Source organism: Malania oleifera, chromosome 2 (assembly GCF_029873635.1).
Source record: "Malania oleifera isolate guangnan ecotype guangnan chromosome 2, ASM2987363v1, whole genome shotgun sequence".
NCBI lineage: Eukaryota > Viridiplantae > Streptophyta > Magnoliopsida > Santalales > Ximeniaceae > Malania > Malania oleifera.
Genome location: NC_080418.1, coordinates 115221470 through 115238606, shown reverse-complemented (window position 1 = coordinate 115238606; position 17137 = coordinate 115221470). Strand labels below are relative to the sequence as shown.

The 17137-nt window shown below is 37.3% G+C and overlaps 1 protein-coding gene across 4 annotated transcripts in view; it reads left to right on the top strand.

Moving 5' to 3' along the window:
- LOC131149221 (ubiquitin carboxyl-terminal hydrolase 26) overlaps window positions 1-17137 on the top strand; it is a 106493-nt gene that overhangs the window by 74344 nt on the left and 15012 nt on the right. For all 4 annotated transcript variants that reach the window (XM_058099474.1, XM_058099473.1, XM_058099472.1 and 1 more), the window contains 3 exons: window positions 52-259; window positions 607-678; window positions 928-1158. In XM_058099474.1, coding sequence (XP_057955457.1) covers window positions 52-259; window positions 607-678; window positions 928-1158 — 511 coding nt within the window. The remainder of the gene's footprint in view (window positions 1-51; window positions 260-606; window positions 679-927; window positions 1159-17137) is intronic.

Below are 17137 nucleotides of genomic sequence, written 5' to 3'. Positions count from 1 at the left end.
GTGTTTAGTTACTATAGTTGCATGGTTGCTTGACTATTGTTTATGCTGCAGAGAAGTAAAGGTCAAACAGCGCCAGAATCATGAGAAATTAGCTCTTGGAAAAGGCATTGCACTGTCCTCCAACTGCCGGTATTATCTTTTGCCATCTTCATGGTTGTCAAAATGGAGAAGCTACATCACCGCAAGTGGCAGGAATGTTTCATCATCTGTTGAGCCTGAAACTTTGGATGGTGTCATTGATACTTTGAAATGCGAAAAGGTAAGTTTTTGTTTGTCAGCCTTTTCTGTAGGATCATATCTGAATGCCTCTGTGAGAAATATTTTTTTCTATGGAATAGAGGGCATGCAAAATTCCATATTCATTGTATTTGATTGGCGAGTTTTATCTTGTTGTGCTTCATGAGATTTTTGAAAGCTTGAGAGTTTTGCATAACATTCAAAATGTTTGTGGGATAAACTTGACCTGATTGAAGAATTATATTATCAATTTTAGCTCACTATTATTAAACAAGAGACAGTGAGCTTCATCTAGTCATGAGCTTTGTTTTCAGTTCAAGATTACAGTTGCAAGATCATTCTTTTATTTCTTTAAATTTTCTCCCACAGCATTCGCGACTCCTGGAACGCCCCCTTGAGCTCACCTGCAGACGCGGTATGATTTTCCAGAAGGTGTCCGTGGTAAGTGTATATGAGTACTCTAATGATGTGCTATTTTGAACTGGAAAATTAGTGTTCCTGGATTGAATATTTATAGGGCCAGTATGAAATTTGTGCTGTTATTGTAGAACTTTGATTTGTTTTATTTCAGAACTAGTTTTACTAGTGAACATTTTTCTGGTTCAGGTCCCTTGAGATTGGAACCCTACTAATGTCAAATTTCTTTTGTTTTGTCGCCCCCTCCCACCTCTTTTTGCTTTTGAATTTTAGACAGATGGATTAACAATTATTACTGAGAATGACTGGAAATTCTTCTGCGAGGAGTGGGGAGGTACTAAGGAGAATGGCATATGTGCTGAAATTGAGTTTAATACTAGTTCAACAAATGACTTTGTTGGGTCTAGTGAAGAACTGTCAATCCTTGATGAACATCTTAGGTCTCATGATGAAGCAAATGACGAGACTGAGTCCAGACAGTTTGTGATTAGGACGTTTCCAGAGGTAAATCTGAAATTTGAAATTGATTTACTTTTATGTTGTTTTTTTTTTTTTTTTGGTGGGGGAAGGGATGGTGAGAGTTTTAGCAAAGTATATTTACTTATTATATCTTATTTTAATCTCTATTTACTATTGTTTCGTTGTGTGACTGGTTCTGCATGTTTGTGATATATCTTTTCTCAAAGTGTGACATTGTGCCGATATGATTATATGCTTTTATGATCTATCTTAAAGAAAGCAGAAATGGCAACTGTACAGTGTTCACTTGTCTCTGTAAAGGCTAAATGCATCACACCTGGATTGATTGCTTACTGAAACAATCCATTACTAGTAGTTCTGTACTTCTGTTAAGAACCTTGGCCCAGTGAATGCCTTACTTTAGATGGATTCTTAGCTTTTCAAATTGCTATTTCCTAGGGAAAAGAAGAAGGGAAACATTTGCACGAAAACATGCCAAAACTGTTCCCTTTCCAAGTTTTGACATCTTGTCTAAGATCTGGGACATGAGAATTTAGAACATTCATCAAGCTATCACAAGCTCATCCACTTCCGTCTCATTGATATTTCCGAAAGAATGAATATCTCATGAAAAAGAGTTCCCCTCCAGAGAACGAGAAGGAACTGGAGCAGTGTGAATGTAAAAAAGTCTACATTTACAGGGAAACATTGTAGATCTTACATCTTTACCCAAGTATCCTCCCGGAAATTAATAGATTTACTGTCTACAACCTCATACACAGCATAGTTAGAATCTTAAAATTTGTGATCTGAATTGTATTATTTGTATCAATACATACCAAATTGATTTGAATCTTACTAGAGAATCAAAAAGCAACTGAATTGGTGCCGAATCCACCAATTCACCCTCTGAATCGAATGAATGGATCTGAATCCATCAATTCACATGATTATTAACCTATTATGTCTAGACAGACACGATTGGTTTAAAACCTCCAAAACAATGTCTCTTTTAATTTTAATTTTAATTTTTATACAAAACAAACTTCATTCATTCTTTAAGTTGGTTCTGTGCTGAGAAAATGGAAGAAATGCAACTTTAGGTCTTCTATTGCCTTCACAAAACCTTGCTTCGCTCTTGAAGTACAGTGTTCTTCCACTGAGAAGAAGGGGCAGAACACTGGTTGGCTAAGTTGTTACACTTCGCTATGTTAAGATTTGAAGGTTTTTTCTTTCGGAAGTTCGTGCAATTATTTATTAGTTTTCTTCTGTTTTTTTTTTTTTTTTTCTTTTTAGTTAGAGAAAACATATGCATGGAAGATAACTTTTTTTTTTTGGTTCTTTATAAACACCAAAGGTTCGTTTGGATCAAGGATTTTGTTTAGGGAAAAGAAAAGTTTTTCACTATATTTTATATCTATATAAAATACTATTTGAAAGTGAAAATTTTGTTCCAGTATCATTAAAAATTAAGAAAATCTAAATGTTACTGATGTGCAAAATCAAAATTTTTCTTTCTCACTTTGCTAGATAGGCAAACATCAAGATGTGGATTCCTGCGAATTTCCTCTCTTTTCCTTAATATTTTTCAAGTTCCAAACGAGATCCAAAAGTTCAGTTTTTCTAGAAGTAGAAAAGAATTGTAGTATTTCTTATTCTCTTAAAATAAGGTACAATATGAATGTCTTATAGACTACAAGGATAATCTAAAAGGAAAGAATAATAAGGGAAAGAATAACGAAAGGAAAGAATAACAATTGCTAACAAATCTCCTAGAATATCTCCTAAGAATATATCCTAGAATATCTCCTAAGAATATTTACATAATTACAGAAATTTCTCCTATAATCAACGAGAGTTGACTGAATAAATTTAGAAACTTTCCAACACTCCCCCTCAAGCTGGTTTGAAGATGTCTTCCATAGCCAGCTCACCAATCAAATTTTCAAATTGCTTCTTTGGCAGTCCTTTTGTAATTATATTTGCTACTTGTTCAATAGTAGAGATATAGTGATGTAGGACGGTTCTAAGTAGCCCTAGTCCTACGGTTGACCCTCTTTGTAGCATACACACACACTATCACGATCTATGAGACGAATTGAATTAACCAAGCATGAACATCACAAACATATTCTAATGATCACAAGTTGTTGAGATTTTGAAAGCATAAATGGTTTGGTTCAAAGTCCTGAGTTGATCATTTCATTCAAGTAATCAAGGGACTGGCATTCAAGCAATTGCAAAGAAGACTTGTCTTGCTGCTACAGTGTACCTCATTTGGCATTTCAGAAACAAAAACAAATTTGAAGGAAAGTTGACTCCTCCCAAAGCAATAATCAAAACAATTCGGACTCACACATACAGAATGATGTACAACAAATTCCCAATGCTTTCAGTATGGAAGGATCCTAGTCTAGATAATTTATTATCTGTTTTGATATGGATTGATTAGTTGTTTTGAGTTGTAGGTCCAGTTGACTGAAAAATTGACTTGGTCATCCAAACCCAGATATCTTTTTTTTGATGGGTTTTTATTGAGTTCATTACTTTGTAAAGCCTTGTTGGCCCTGCTGTCACAGTCCGAAAAGGGCAAGCATAATACCCTGAACAAGCTTAGCTCGTGACACCTGGGTATGCCCAGGTTTTGTTTATTTGCTTGATTTTGCTTGTGGAGACTTGGTCGGCCTCCTCTCGGGTATGGCCAGAGTAACTGTACATATCCATTTTGGTCAATACATTTACATTTATGATACAAAAAAAAAGCATGTTCATGTTGAAAAAAAAGGAAGATTCAAAGAGAATGAACAAGATTTTTCAATCAAGGCTTTGGGTAGAGTTTCAAGGCTTTCAAGGTACTTTTAGGGGCTGGTTTAGATGGTCACAAATAAGGAATTGAAACGAGCTTACCAAAAGGTTCAAAATGTCAAACACCAAGACACACAAGTACTTGATCACACCACGAATAAGCTTGTTGATCCTTAGGAATCTTGAGACAAGAATGAAGCTTGAGGTGGTTGTGGCTATGAGCTATGAAAAAGGTGTAGGTGTGTAGTGTTGATGTTGTCGTGGTCTCTCACCACCCAATTTCAGGGGAGACGGAACGTAGCCTCACACTACTCACTCACAAGGAGAGGAACAAGATTCACAAGTTCAAGCAAAAGCTTCTTTTTTTAATTGATAATGCAAGATACCTTTTACAATACAAGTGATGGCATATTTATGGCCTTACATGCATATGACTTGCACATGGCTTCTTAAATGATTAAAGAAAATGCAAAAGTGAAATAAAACGTTTAAAACATAGGTAATGAGGTTCCTAGGAAATAGTTTGCCATAGAAAATATGTGCCTAAGAACTAGAATAATTATGATAGTAGAGTCTAGGAACTTAAAATGAAATAAATGCTTCTTGAAAACCCAAGACTCTTTGACTTGCAAGCTGTCATCCTCTTTCCAAGCTAGCTTCTAAGAGAAGCTTCAATTGCTGCAAATAAAGTTCACATCAATGATGGACTTCAAGTGGTCGTCCACGTGTCACAATATTCACGAAAGATACTCGAGGTGCATGTTGATCCCCATCACATAGGGTAAACAAATCAGTCCACTGTCTAGCTTCTCCTTTATAAAATGCGTGTCGACCTCGACATGTTTTGTTCTATCATGAAGCACTGGATTGTGAGCAATGGCTATGGCAGATTTGTTATTGCAATACAGTCTCATAGGTAATGGATTAGTGACTTTCAATTCTTCCAATAATTATTTTAGTCCACAACTGTTCACAAATTCCTTGAGCAACTGCTCTAAATTCTGCCTCTGCACTACTCTAGCTACCACATTTTGTCTTTTGCTTCGCCATGTAACCAAATTTCCACCAACAAAGGCACAATGACCACAAGTTGATCTTCTATCGGTTATACTCCCTGCCCAATCTGCATTAGTGTATATCTCAACTTGTAGATGTCTATGGTCTTCAAACAATAGACCTTTTCCTGGAGTTCCCTTTAAATATCTCAGGATTCTATAAACTGCATCAAATTGGTCAGGCCCTGGCGAGTGCATGAATTGACTTACCATACTGAAAGCAAAGGCTGTGTCAGGTCATGTATGCAATAGATAAAGTAGCCTTCCAATTAATCTTTTGTACTGGTCTCTATTGGTTACATCTTCAGGCTTGGCAGGTTGTAGTTTAAGATTAGGCTCTATGGGTGTCTCAGCTGCTTTACACCCTAGTAAACCTGTTTCTCCAAGCAAGTCAAGTACATATTTTCTTTGTGAAACAAAAATACCTTTCCTTGACCTTGCAAATTCCATACCAATAAAATACTTCAAGTCACCAAAGTCTTTAATCTCAAATTCATTAGCAAGCATCGGTTTTAATTTCTCAAGTTCCACTTGCTGTCATCACCTGTCAAAATAATGGCGTCAACATAGACAATTAGAATAGCAACCTTCCCTTCACTTGAGTGCTTATAGAACATGGTGTGCTCAGCTTGACCTTGGCTGTAACCATGACCCTTTACAGCATTCACAAAGCGTTCAAAACAAGCTCTCAGAGATCCCATACAATGATTTTTCAATTTACACACCTTATCTCTGCCAAGATTACCTTCAAAACCTGGTGGTAATTCCATTAGGACTTCATCCTCTATATCTCCATTTAAAAAAGCATTCTTTACATCCAACTAGTGTAAGGGCCAGTTAGAATGTACGACTAAGGAGAGTAACACTTGGATTGAGTTTATCTTGGTCACTGGAGCAAAAGTTTCTTGATAGTCAATTCCATATGCTCGTGTAAACCCTTTTGCAACGAGTCTCACCTTATATCTCTCTATATTGCCATCAGTTTTCTTTTCCTTTGCTAAATCAAAAATTTCACAAGTACTATTGTTCCATAGTGCATTCATCTCTTCAAGAATTGCTAACTTCCAATCCGAATGGTCCTTTGAACAAATAGGTGAGAAATATTGGATGTGAAGGCCTTATGATTATGAGAGAGTCTATGGTCTGATAAATATTTGGCAATGGGGTGTGTGGTACAGGTTCTAACTCGTTTCCTAATGGCTATAGGCACATCAAGGCTAGTAGATTGATCAATTGGAAGTGTAGTAAAAGGATTACTTGGGATTTCCAAATGACCAGTTTTTGGAGGTGATGATTGATTATGCTATGAAATTGTGGGATGATCCTTAGAATTATATTTTCCTCTAGTATAAACACGAAGCTCAGAAGAGGGATTATTCTGTAGCAATTCTCCCCCTATTTGTGATTCCCTTGTGCGTTCTACAAGCAGATTGAGATTTCCATTTTTTTCACTATTTAAAATTTTAGTTCCTTGGATGTTTTGTAGAGGGATGTCACTGTCAAGGAAAACATTATGCATTGTTATAGAAGTTTTCCAAAACTGATCTTCACTACTCTCTTTCTCCCCCTGAAGATAAGTTTGGTTAAAGTAAGACTGATTTTCAACAAAAACGACATCCATACTGATGTGAATTTTTTTTTTTTGTTTTTTTGTTTTTGGATTCAAACATTTGTACCCTCTCTTATTGGGATCATATCCAAGAAACACACTTTTTTCAGCCCTAGGATCAAGTTTAGATCTAAGATGAGTTGGAATATGAACAAAGACGATGCATCCAAATGCTTTTAGAGGCAGATCGGAAATTATCATATTATCAAGAAAGGATTTTTTTAGGCATGCCAAGGGAGTGATATACTGCAGCACATGGGTAGGCATTCTATAAATAAGGTAACAAGTAGTTAGAATAGTATCCCCTCACAAATATTTTGGAATATGCATAGAAAACATTATAACCCATGCAACCTCAAGTAAATGACGATTTTTCTTTCAGCAATGCCATTTTGTTGTGGGGTGTCACGACACATGGATTGATGTTGAATCCCTCTTTCTTTCATAAAATTTCCCAATACTTGGTTGAAATATTCTGTACCATTATCTGTACGAAGTATTGTTATTTTTGTGTGAAATTGATTTTCGATCATACTATAAAAATTCTTGTATAATATTTCAACTTCATATTGTCCATTCATCAAATATACCCAACAAATCTGAGTATGATCATCTATAAAAGTCACAAACCATTTTTTCCCGGATAAGGTAGTAACCTTATAGGGACCCCAAACATACTATGAATCAAATAAAAATGTTTTGATGCATGGTAGCCTTTTGAATTATAAGGAACTTGATGACTTTTTGATAAATGTCAAACGTCACACACATGCATGTAGGTGGGCATGTATGTATCACTAATTAGAAGCTATGTTATATTTATGTGGTTTGGATAAAATGTAATATAAAATTGTATTAAGTTCTACAAAAATCCAAATTCAAATCTAAATTCAAGTCTCAAAATCTATGCTCCTAAGTATTACATAAAGGTATAAAAAACCAACTTTTTCAGAAGTATTCTGAAACAAAAAAGGGAGGAAAAAAAATACAAGAATATATTTAAAATCCATAACAATTCGTCATATTAAGCATACATCTACATATCCCATATGAACATAATGAATAAATTTACATTTAAACAAATCAAAGAAGGAAAAATTAGAAAAGTTAAAAAAAAAAAAAAAAGTATACAAAAAAATTTCCTGAATGTAACAGCTTTCTATGATGAGTTCACCTGCACAACACTTCCCACTCACAAGCCCACACATTCACACGGTAACATGCCATACACAAACTTTCATGCAAAAACACAAACACTCATCGAGCACACAAACTCTTTCTGGATGTACATGCACAGAGTTCGAAACTCATGAACCACATTGTAAGCGGAAATTATTGAATTCTATTGAATTAATTCTTCATATGTACATCACAATCTTTATATAATACAATTCCCTATTCTACATAAGGAAATAATCTTCTTCCCAAATAATATCAAATCCCCACATTTACCCACTTTCCTAATTAATTATTTACAATAATACTTGGGATTTTAACACTCCCCCTCAAGTTGGATCATAAATATTAATCATCTCCAACTTGCTAATGAGATCATCAAAGCTCTGTCTTCCAACCCTTTAGTGAAAACATCTGCAGTTTGTTCCTTGGTGGGTACATAAATCATACAGATAATTCCTTCTTCGATTTTCTCTTTGATAAAGTGTCTATCCACTTCCACATGTTTAGTCCTGTCATGTTGAACTGGATTGAGAGAGATGCTGATAGCTGCCTTATTGTCACTATAGAGTTTGATAGGAAATTTCACCGGGACTTGTAATTCTTCCAAGAGTTTCCGTAACCGCAGTCGTTCACATATCCCTTGAGCAACTGCCCTGAATTCTGCTTCAGCACTACTACGAGCCACCACGTTCTGTTTTTTGCTTTTCCAAGTTACCAGATTTCCCCAAACGAATGTGCAATAACCTGTGGTAGATCTTCTATCTTCCACTGATCCTGCCCAATCTGCATCTGTAAAGATCTCTACTTCCTTACTTTCACATATCTTAAAGAAGAGTCCTCTTCCCGAGGATCCCTTGAGATATCGAAGGATCTTGTATACGGCATCTAAGTGGGCCTCTTTTGGTGAATGCATGTGTTGGCTTACGACATTGACTGCAAATGCAATATCTGGTCTAGTATGTGATAGGTAGATTAGCTTGCCAACCAGCCTCTGATACCTTTCCTTTTCAATTGGCATTCCACAGTCTTCAACCCTCTTTACCACTTCAATCGGTGTTTCGTTAGGATTGCATCCAAGCATGCCAGTTTCAATTAGGAGATCAGTAACATACTTTCGCTGAGAGACACTAATTCCATTTCTCGTTCTTGCCACTTCCATGCCCAAAAAATACCGCATTTGTCTCAAGTCCTTAACTTCAAATTCAGCAGCCAGAACTTTCTTCAATCTCTCCATCTCTACTGTATCATCACCAATAAGGATTATGTCATCAACATATACTATTAAAATTGTTTTCTTACCTCTTTCAAACTGCTGGAAGAATAGTGTATGATCTAATTGCCCCTGTTGATAACCTTGATTCTTTATTACTTTTGCAAATCTGTCAAACCTGCTTTGGGAGATTGTTTGAGCCCATACAAGGACTTCTTGAGTTTACACACTCTGTTTTCTTCACCTTTCCCACTGAATCCAGGTGGTATGGTCATGTATACTTCTTCTTCTAACTCACCATTCAAAAAAGCATTTTTAATATCAAGTTGTTGTAATGGCCAATCTAAATTGGCTGCCAAGGATAAGAGAACCCGTACTGTATTTAAGTTTGCCACTGGTGCAAATGTCTCTGTATAGTCAATGCCGTAAGTCTGTGTGAATCCTTTTGCAACAAGCCTGGCTTTATATCTTTCAACTGTCCCATCAGATTTATATTTCACTATGAAGACCCATTTATAGCCCACTGGCTTCTTCCCTCTCGGCAAATTTATCAACTCCCAAGTTCCATTTTTTTTAGAGCTCGCATTCTTCCATGACTGCCTCTCTCCATTTAGGTATTTCTAGAGCTTCGTGAATGTTCTTTGGTACTTTTACCCTATCAAGGTTAGAGACAAAAGCACGATATCCTGTAGACAAGCTTTTATAAGACATGTATTTAGACCAGGGGTATTGAGTACACGACCTGGTTTGTTTTCTCATTGCAATAGTCAAGTTGATATCATCAGGTACAGGATTATCAGAAGAAAGCTCAATTACCAGATCACGATTGGACATTGACTCATGGTTATTTGGAGCCATCACCGGTTTTGACGTTCTTGGTGCCTCACGTATGAGATTCTCCCTATTCTTTGTGTTCAACTTTCTTGAGTAAACAAGTAAGTCTGCGTTGTTTTGCTTTCCTGTATCTCCCCCTGAGGTTAAGTGTTATGTTGTGTTTGGCAGGTCAGGAATTGATGCAATGGAAGACTCGATAGATGGGTCAGGGAATGAAGCAACAGAAGGCTCAATAGATGGTACAGGTTCAGATGACACAGAATCAATAGTATAGAAGTCAAAGAACCGATCTTCACTCCATGTCTCCCCCTGAAGAGAGGGCTTTGGGAAATAAGGAGTGGTTTCAAAGAAAGTAACGTCAAGACTAACAAACAGCCTTTTGGAGACCGGATCATAGCATTTGTAGCCTTTCTGAGTAGGGGAATAACCAAGGAAGACACATTTAATTGCACGTGGATCCTATTTGTCCCGGTTGTGATCATGAACATGAACAAACGTAGTACAACCAAAGATTTTTAGTGGAAGACTGGAAGGAAGACGAGAGGCTGGAAAGTGTTCCTGGAATTTCTGAAGAGGAGTGACAAAGGAGAGTACTCGACTTGGCATTTAATTAATGAGATGTGTGGCTGTTAAGATGGCATCGCCCCAAAAATAGTTTTTCATGTTGGTAGTGAACATTAACGCCTGGGCTACTTCAAGTATATGTCTATTTTTCCATTCAGCCACCCCATTTTGTTGAGGGGTATCCACACAAGAACTCTGATGCACAATCCCATTTTCTTGAAGATAGGTTCCCAAAATAGTATTAAAGTATTCCGTACCATTATCAGTACGTAAAATTTGGATAGTAGTCTGGAATTGTGTATGAATCATGGAATGAAAATTGATGAAAATGGAGCGTACTTCAGTTTTGTCTTTCAGCAAGTAAACCCAACAAAGGCGAGTATGGTCATCAATAAACGTAACGAACCATTTTGTATTGGTGCGATTGAGTGAACGTGAGGGGCCCCACAAATCACTATGAATCATGGTAAATGGGCGAGATGGTTTGTATATGGATGATGGGAAGGAAGTTCGACGGTGTTTGGCAAGCTCACACACTTCACATTGAAACTCAGGTGACTTTTTATTTGAACAAATAGACGAAAACAAATGTTTTAAATATTGAAAATTGGGATGACCCATTCTTGCATGCCATAACAAAAGCTCACTAACTCTAGAAATAGATACAGAATCGCAAATTGCAGTATTACACAGTTCGCTCAAGCTTGCCTCCTCAAAGTAGTAGAGTCCCTCATGCGCTTTAGCAGTGCCAATCATCTTCCCCGATGATAGGTCGTGAAAAACACAATGAGATGAAACAAATTTAGCCGAACAATTTGAGTCTTTTGCTAATTGACTGATGGATAACAGATTGCAAGACAATTTTGGAACATGTAGGACTGATTGTAAAATAATCGAGTCAGATATGCGAATACTTCCTTTACCCCTAACTGGTGAGAGAGAGCCATCTGCAATTTTAACTCTCAAATTCCCAACATATGGTGAGTAGGATGAAAAACATTGATAAGAACCAGTCATATGATCAGATGCGCCCGAGTCAATTATCCATGGAGATTTGTAACAGGATGTAGTATTGAAAGCTGTCAGATAATTACCTCGGTGAGCTAGGGAACTAGAAGACTGACCCGATGTTTGAATTGACGAAATCATTTTGTACAGCTGTTCTAATTGTTCAAAACTGAATGCACTGTTCGAAGAGGTATTGATTTTTTTCTCCTTTTTCAATTGACCTGTCAGTGCTAGTCTGGTACCCATGATTTTTTTGGTATTGTCTTGGCTTCCAATCTGCCAGTTTTCCATGACTTTCCCAGCAAGTATCATTTGAATGACCTGTTTTTCGGCAATGTTCGCACCATAATTTACCTTTTTGTAGTCGTTGGCTGGATCCCCCTAGACCCTTTGATACAAGGGCCGAGACATCAGGCCCATTAGTGTGCCCATTTAGATTTGGGGCGGATACGGGTAGGTCCAACCCGACAGGGTCATTTTGGGGTCTCAGCATTACACGTCTTCTGCTTGCCTCCCTCCTCACTTCTGCGAAAACTTCTTGGGTTGAGGGAAGAGGTCGCCGGCCAAGGATGCGTCCCCTCACGTCGTCCAGATCTCGTTCAGGCCAGCAAGAAATTCGAAGACCCTTTCTTTCTCGAGCCTCCTTCGGTATCGTGTGCTATTGCTGGAGCACTCCCACTCCTCATCGGTGCTTAAGTCGAGTTCCTGCCAGAGATGGGTCATCTCCATGAAATACTCAGTAACACCTCTCTCCGCTTGCCTCATCTGCCACAGTCGAGTCTTGATTTCGAAGATTTGCGAGTAACTTTCGGCGTCGGAATACGTCTCACGAACAGCGTCCCAAACATCCTTTGCCGTCGGCAAGAACAGGTAGATTTTCCCGAGTGACGGCTACATCGAGTTGATGAGCCAGGCGGTGACCATGGAGTTTTCGGACCTCAATTTTTGCAAGGCAACCACATCGGTAGAGTCGGGTTTCCTCCGTTCGCCGGTAAGATAGCCAAGTCTCCCTTTTCCTTCAATCACCAACTTTATAAATTGAGCCCACTCACGATAATTTTTCCCGTTTAATTTCTCCACTGAGAGTGGAAAGGAGATGTTGTCAAGTCCATTCGAACCACCAACAGAAGTGGCCTCAGAGTCGCCGTCAATATTTGCAAACGAGGTCGACCCTCTGCTATTGACGGTGCCATTGGCCATAGTTAGCTAAGGTTGAGAAACCCTAGCTCTGATACCATGTAAGCGGAAATTATTGAATTCTATTGAATTAATGCTTCATATGTACATCACAATCTTTATATAATACATTTCCCTATTCTACACAAGGAAATAATCTTCTTCCCAAATAATATCAAATCCCCACATTTACCCACTTTCCTAATTAATTATTTACAATAATACTTGGGATTTTAACACACATTGTCTATTCTTTTTTTTTAATGGTAAAAGAAGAATTTCATAATAGAATAAGAATGTACAGCCAGGAGAATAAGACATCTCCTTAACGTGGTCTGGAAAATCCAGATAAAAACACAAAGAAACAACCTGAAAAACTAAAAAACAGGAAAGAGCAAAACCAACATGAACTAATACTCCAAGACATAATGCCAGTTGTGCTGAATATAAACTATCATGTCCTTTCGGGGTTAGCTTTGGGCTTGGAGAGGGATTTGGGCAACAAAATAGCAGGAAAGAGAGAAATAGGAGTGTGTTTAGTAACTCAACCTCAATGCTTCAGACAAGCAAAGAGCAAGGGTTAAAGGCAATTACTAGCTGGCACAATGGAAATTTTGTTTATGACTTTAATGTAATCTTTGATCTTTGCGACACCCTTTAGGGCAGTTGATTTGTTGTATTTTAGGTTGGCATCCCCTTGATGCCTTTTTAATAAATTCTTTAATCAAATAACAAAGCAAACCAATCCTGTAACAAAGCGGACCAATCCTGTTGAATATCAGAAAACCTCACTTTTAAAACAATGAGCAGATGCACACCAAAGTGAGGCCAAATAATGAATCTTCTCCCATAACAAGTATATGTTCAGCTTTTTCCCCATAAAAATGCAAGGATTTCATTAAATCCATAAACCCCACAGACCTGCGAAAATCGCAAACGTCCACAATGCATAACATCTTTCCTTTCACCAAAACCAGAAAAGAAGTGGCTAACAAATCCTTTGCCAACTCCGAGCAAACCCAATTTTCTCCGAAAAGACCAAAAAGCTTATTTCATATATTCCAAACAAATGAGCGGTGCAAAAACAATAAGCTGTTTTAGATCTATCAAGACAAAGAATACACATATCAGGAGCAAGTGACTTCGAAGGTCTCCTACTCAGCAACAGATTGTTGGTGTTAACTCTATTAAGAACAACCAACCAAAATTGGACCTTGATCTTTGAGGGAACTTTGGTGTTCCAAATAATTTTCTGGAGTGGAAAGGAAATATTAGCATTAATGGTCACAAAAAGATTGCAAGAAAGCCCAAAGATTCTAAAGACTGAGAACGTCTATCCCTCCCAAAGGAAGGATAGCAAGTCCCCAATAATGTCAACAAGGAAGAGAACTCCACCTCTCTATCATCAAGAGTTCTATAGAAATGGAAATCCCAGGAAAATGAATGACCTTCAAAAGGTGAGTTCTTGTCCTTATCCCTTTTGCTTTTTTTTGGGTGGTTTGGAAAGAAAAGAATAGGAGGGCTTTCGATGGGACGGGCTCCTCCTTGCAGGCTGTCATGGAAAAGTGGATATCTATAATCTCTAGTTGGCATAGTTCTAGGAGAGACTTTTTTTGTTATTCTTGATTTCCTGGATGTATTTCTGTGACCATTTTTTTTGTTTTTGTCATGTGTTGTTTCTTCTGTACTTGAATGGCATCTTCTTGATGGCCAGTCTTTATATGATACTTTCTTTGCTGATAAAAAGAAAAAAAAAAAGTAGGAAATAACCTCATTATGACCTTAAACGATAAAGACACGGAAAAGAATACAATTAAGCAGCATTACCCATCCAGACGTCTTCTTGAAGACAAAAATGAGAACCATTATCCAAGATAAACTCATTGTGAAGAATGAAAAGGGGTTAGACCCAAGAGATGCACCTTCATGGGCTTTCCAAAAAACATCTAACTCCTAAATTAGCATCCTGGCCATTCACATGCAAACCGAATTTAGGCCTACATACAGCTAAAAAGATGCTCTCTCTTATCTTCAACCCCAAACAAAGGAAATCTTGCATGACCTTCTCAATCTTATTGGCTATCCCCACAAAATCCAAAAAACAAACGAATAATAAAGAGGGATACTAGTAAGATAAGCATGAATAACAGTAATGCAATGCCCTAAAGAAAAAATAACACACCTTTCCACACATGCAAACACTTAGAAACTCTCAACACCATCAGATCCCAAAAAACCACCAACCTAGGAATAAGATTATCACCCAACAGGATACCTAGATAAGATAAGGGCCAATCTAAAGTACCAAAACCGTCTAATGAAGCCAACTCCCTAGACCTATTAGAAGTGAAATTGATGTCTGCTATACCACTCTATCCCAAATTAATTTTAAACCTAGAAGCCCTCACAAAAGTTTGAAAAGAGTCAAAATGTTCAAGAAGGAATCTCTTGATCACAAATGAAAAATATAGTATCAACTATCATCAACAAACTGAAGATGGAACTCACAAAACCACTCCCTACTCTCCTTTTCCAGCCCCTTAACTAAACCCTTATCTACTACTATCTCCACCATTCTACTAAAAAAATCAACCACCAAAACAAATAGAAAAGGAGATAATGGATTCCTTTGTCTAACACCTCTCGACGCTCTAAACCATGATTTAGGTTTTCCATTAAAGATAACTGAGAAGAAAGCACTAGACATGCAACCCCTTATTCAAGTCCTCCACCCTCCCCGAACCCTTATCTAGCCAACACTTTATCCAAAAAATTCCAACTAACCCTATCATAACCTTTTTCAAAATCCAATTTAAAAAGAATGCTCTTCTCCCTAGTCCTACGAATCTCCTCTACAGCCTCATTAGCAACCAGAATAGCATTCAGTCTGCCTACCCTACACAGATGCACTTAAGCCTTACAAATAGTATCATCTAACTTGGAATTCAGCCTATTTTCTAGCAATTTGGCAATGATCTTATGCACACTAGTGACTAAACTAATAGGCCTAAAATCAACAATCTTGATAAATCTATTCCTCATAGGCATCAAATTGATGAAATTGGAATTAATGATCTTGCTAAGAATCCCATTACAACAAAATTAATTGAGGACCTTTAACAAATCCACCCTAACCACATCCCAACAATATTTATATAAAAGCCAAATTAAACCTTGAACCTAGAGCTTTATCTGTGTCCATCCCAAACATAGTTGTCTTCACTTCCTCAAAATGTATTTCCACCAGCTCAAATGATCCTTGGAAATGGGATTCCAATCTAAACCCTTAATAATAGGTCTGCGAAAATCCTCATTTGAATAAAGACATTAAAAAAAATTAAATTAGTTGTCTCATCTGCAATCAAATGAGGATAAAAAATAACCTCAACTGCTCTTGAATCCAATTCCCCAATCATGTTCTTCCTCATCTTTCGGTTAGCCAACCTATGGAAAATATTTTGTATTACAATCACTTTCTTTTGCCCACTTAAATTTAGTCTTTTGCCTCCAACTCCTCACTTAAAAATCAAATCCTCCCACTCATTCTTCAACAAAACCAATTTAGCCTTTTCACTCCCCAATAGACTTAACACCTTCCTCTTTTCTATCTAAAAAATCAAACTCACTCAAAATGACATCTTTCTTCATCCTAGTATCCCCAAAAACCTCCCTATTCCAAATCTTCAAAGTCTCATTGAGATTCTTAAGCTTCCTCGTGAACCTAAAACCTTCCCAACCCCTCTCTAGATCCTCACATGAGTCTCTCACCATAGAAGGAAAATAATCATGATCAAGCCCCATATTCTCAAACCAAAAGGGAAAAGAACCCCTATCCACCTTCAAGGATTCTAGAAAAACAGGAAAATGATTATATGCAGTTCTAGACAAAACAATTTGGGAAATATTAGAAAACTCATCCTTCCAACAAAATATAAAGCCATCTAACTGACTAGTGACGACCCCTTCCCAACCCACATACCAAGAAAAAAGAGCATTACCAGGGGGCAAATCCATTAAACCAGACTCCCTAATAAACTTGTCAAAATTCTACATACTCAAAGAAAACTTTCCTCCCTGTTTTTTCATCCTAGGAAACCTAATAACATAAAAGTCACCACCTACAACCCATCTAGGGGAAAAAAGTTAAAAACTGCATGCAACTCATCCCAAAAAAATGACTAAAAAATAGGTGTCAAAGGACCATGAACCAACAAAACCAAAAAATGACCTCTACCTTTAATATTTACCAAAACTGAAAGGGAGAAAAACCCAACAGGGCTATCAAATTTAGTAATTCCAGTTCATCTCTTAACCATGATATATTTGATAATTGTCCCAACCCCTGGAGTATATATGTTGTTCCCCACAGCGGAATTATACAATAGAGTCTAGAGGGGGGTGAATGGACTCTTTTCGCGAATATATAAATTTTCTACAAAATAAAACTCTAGGCAAGAATCAAGCAATTAAATCACAATATATGAAATTTAAATCATGCACAAGACAAATAAAAAAGAGTATAGAGAGAGAAGATCAACACCGGTATTTTTACGTGGTTCGCCACCAAGCCTACGTCCACGCCTT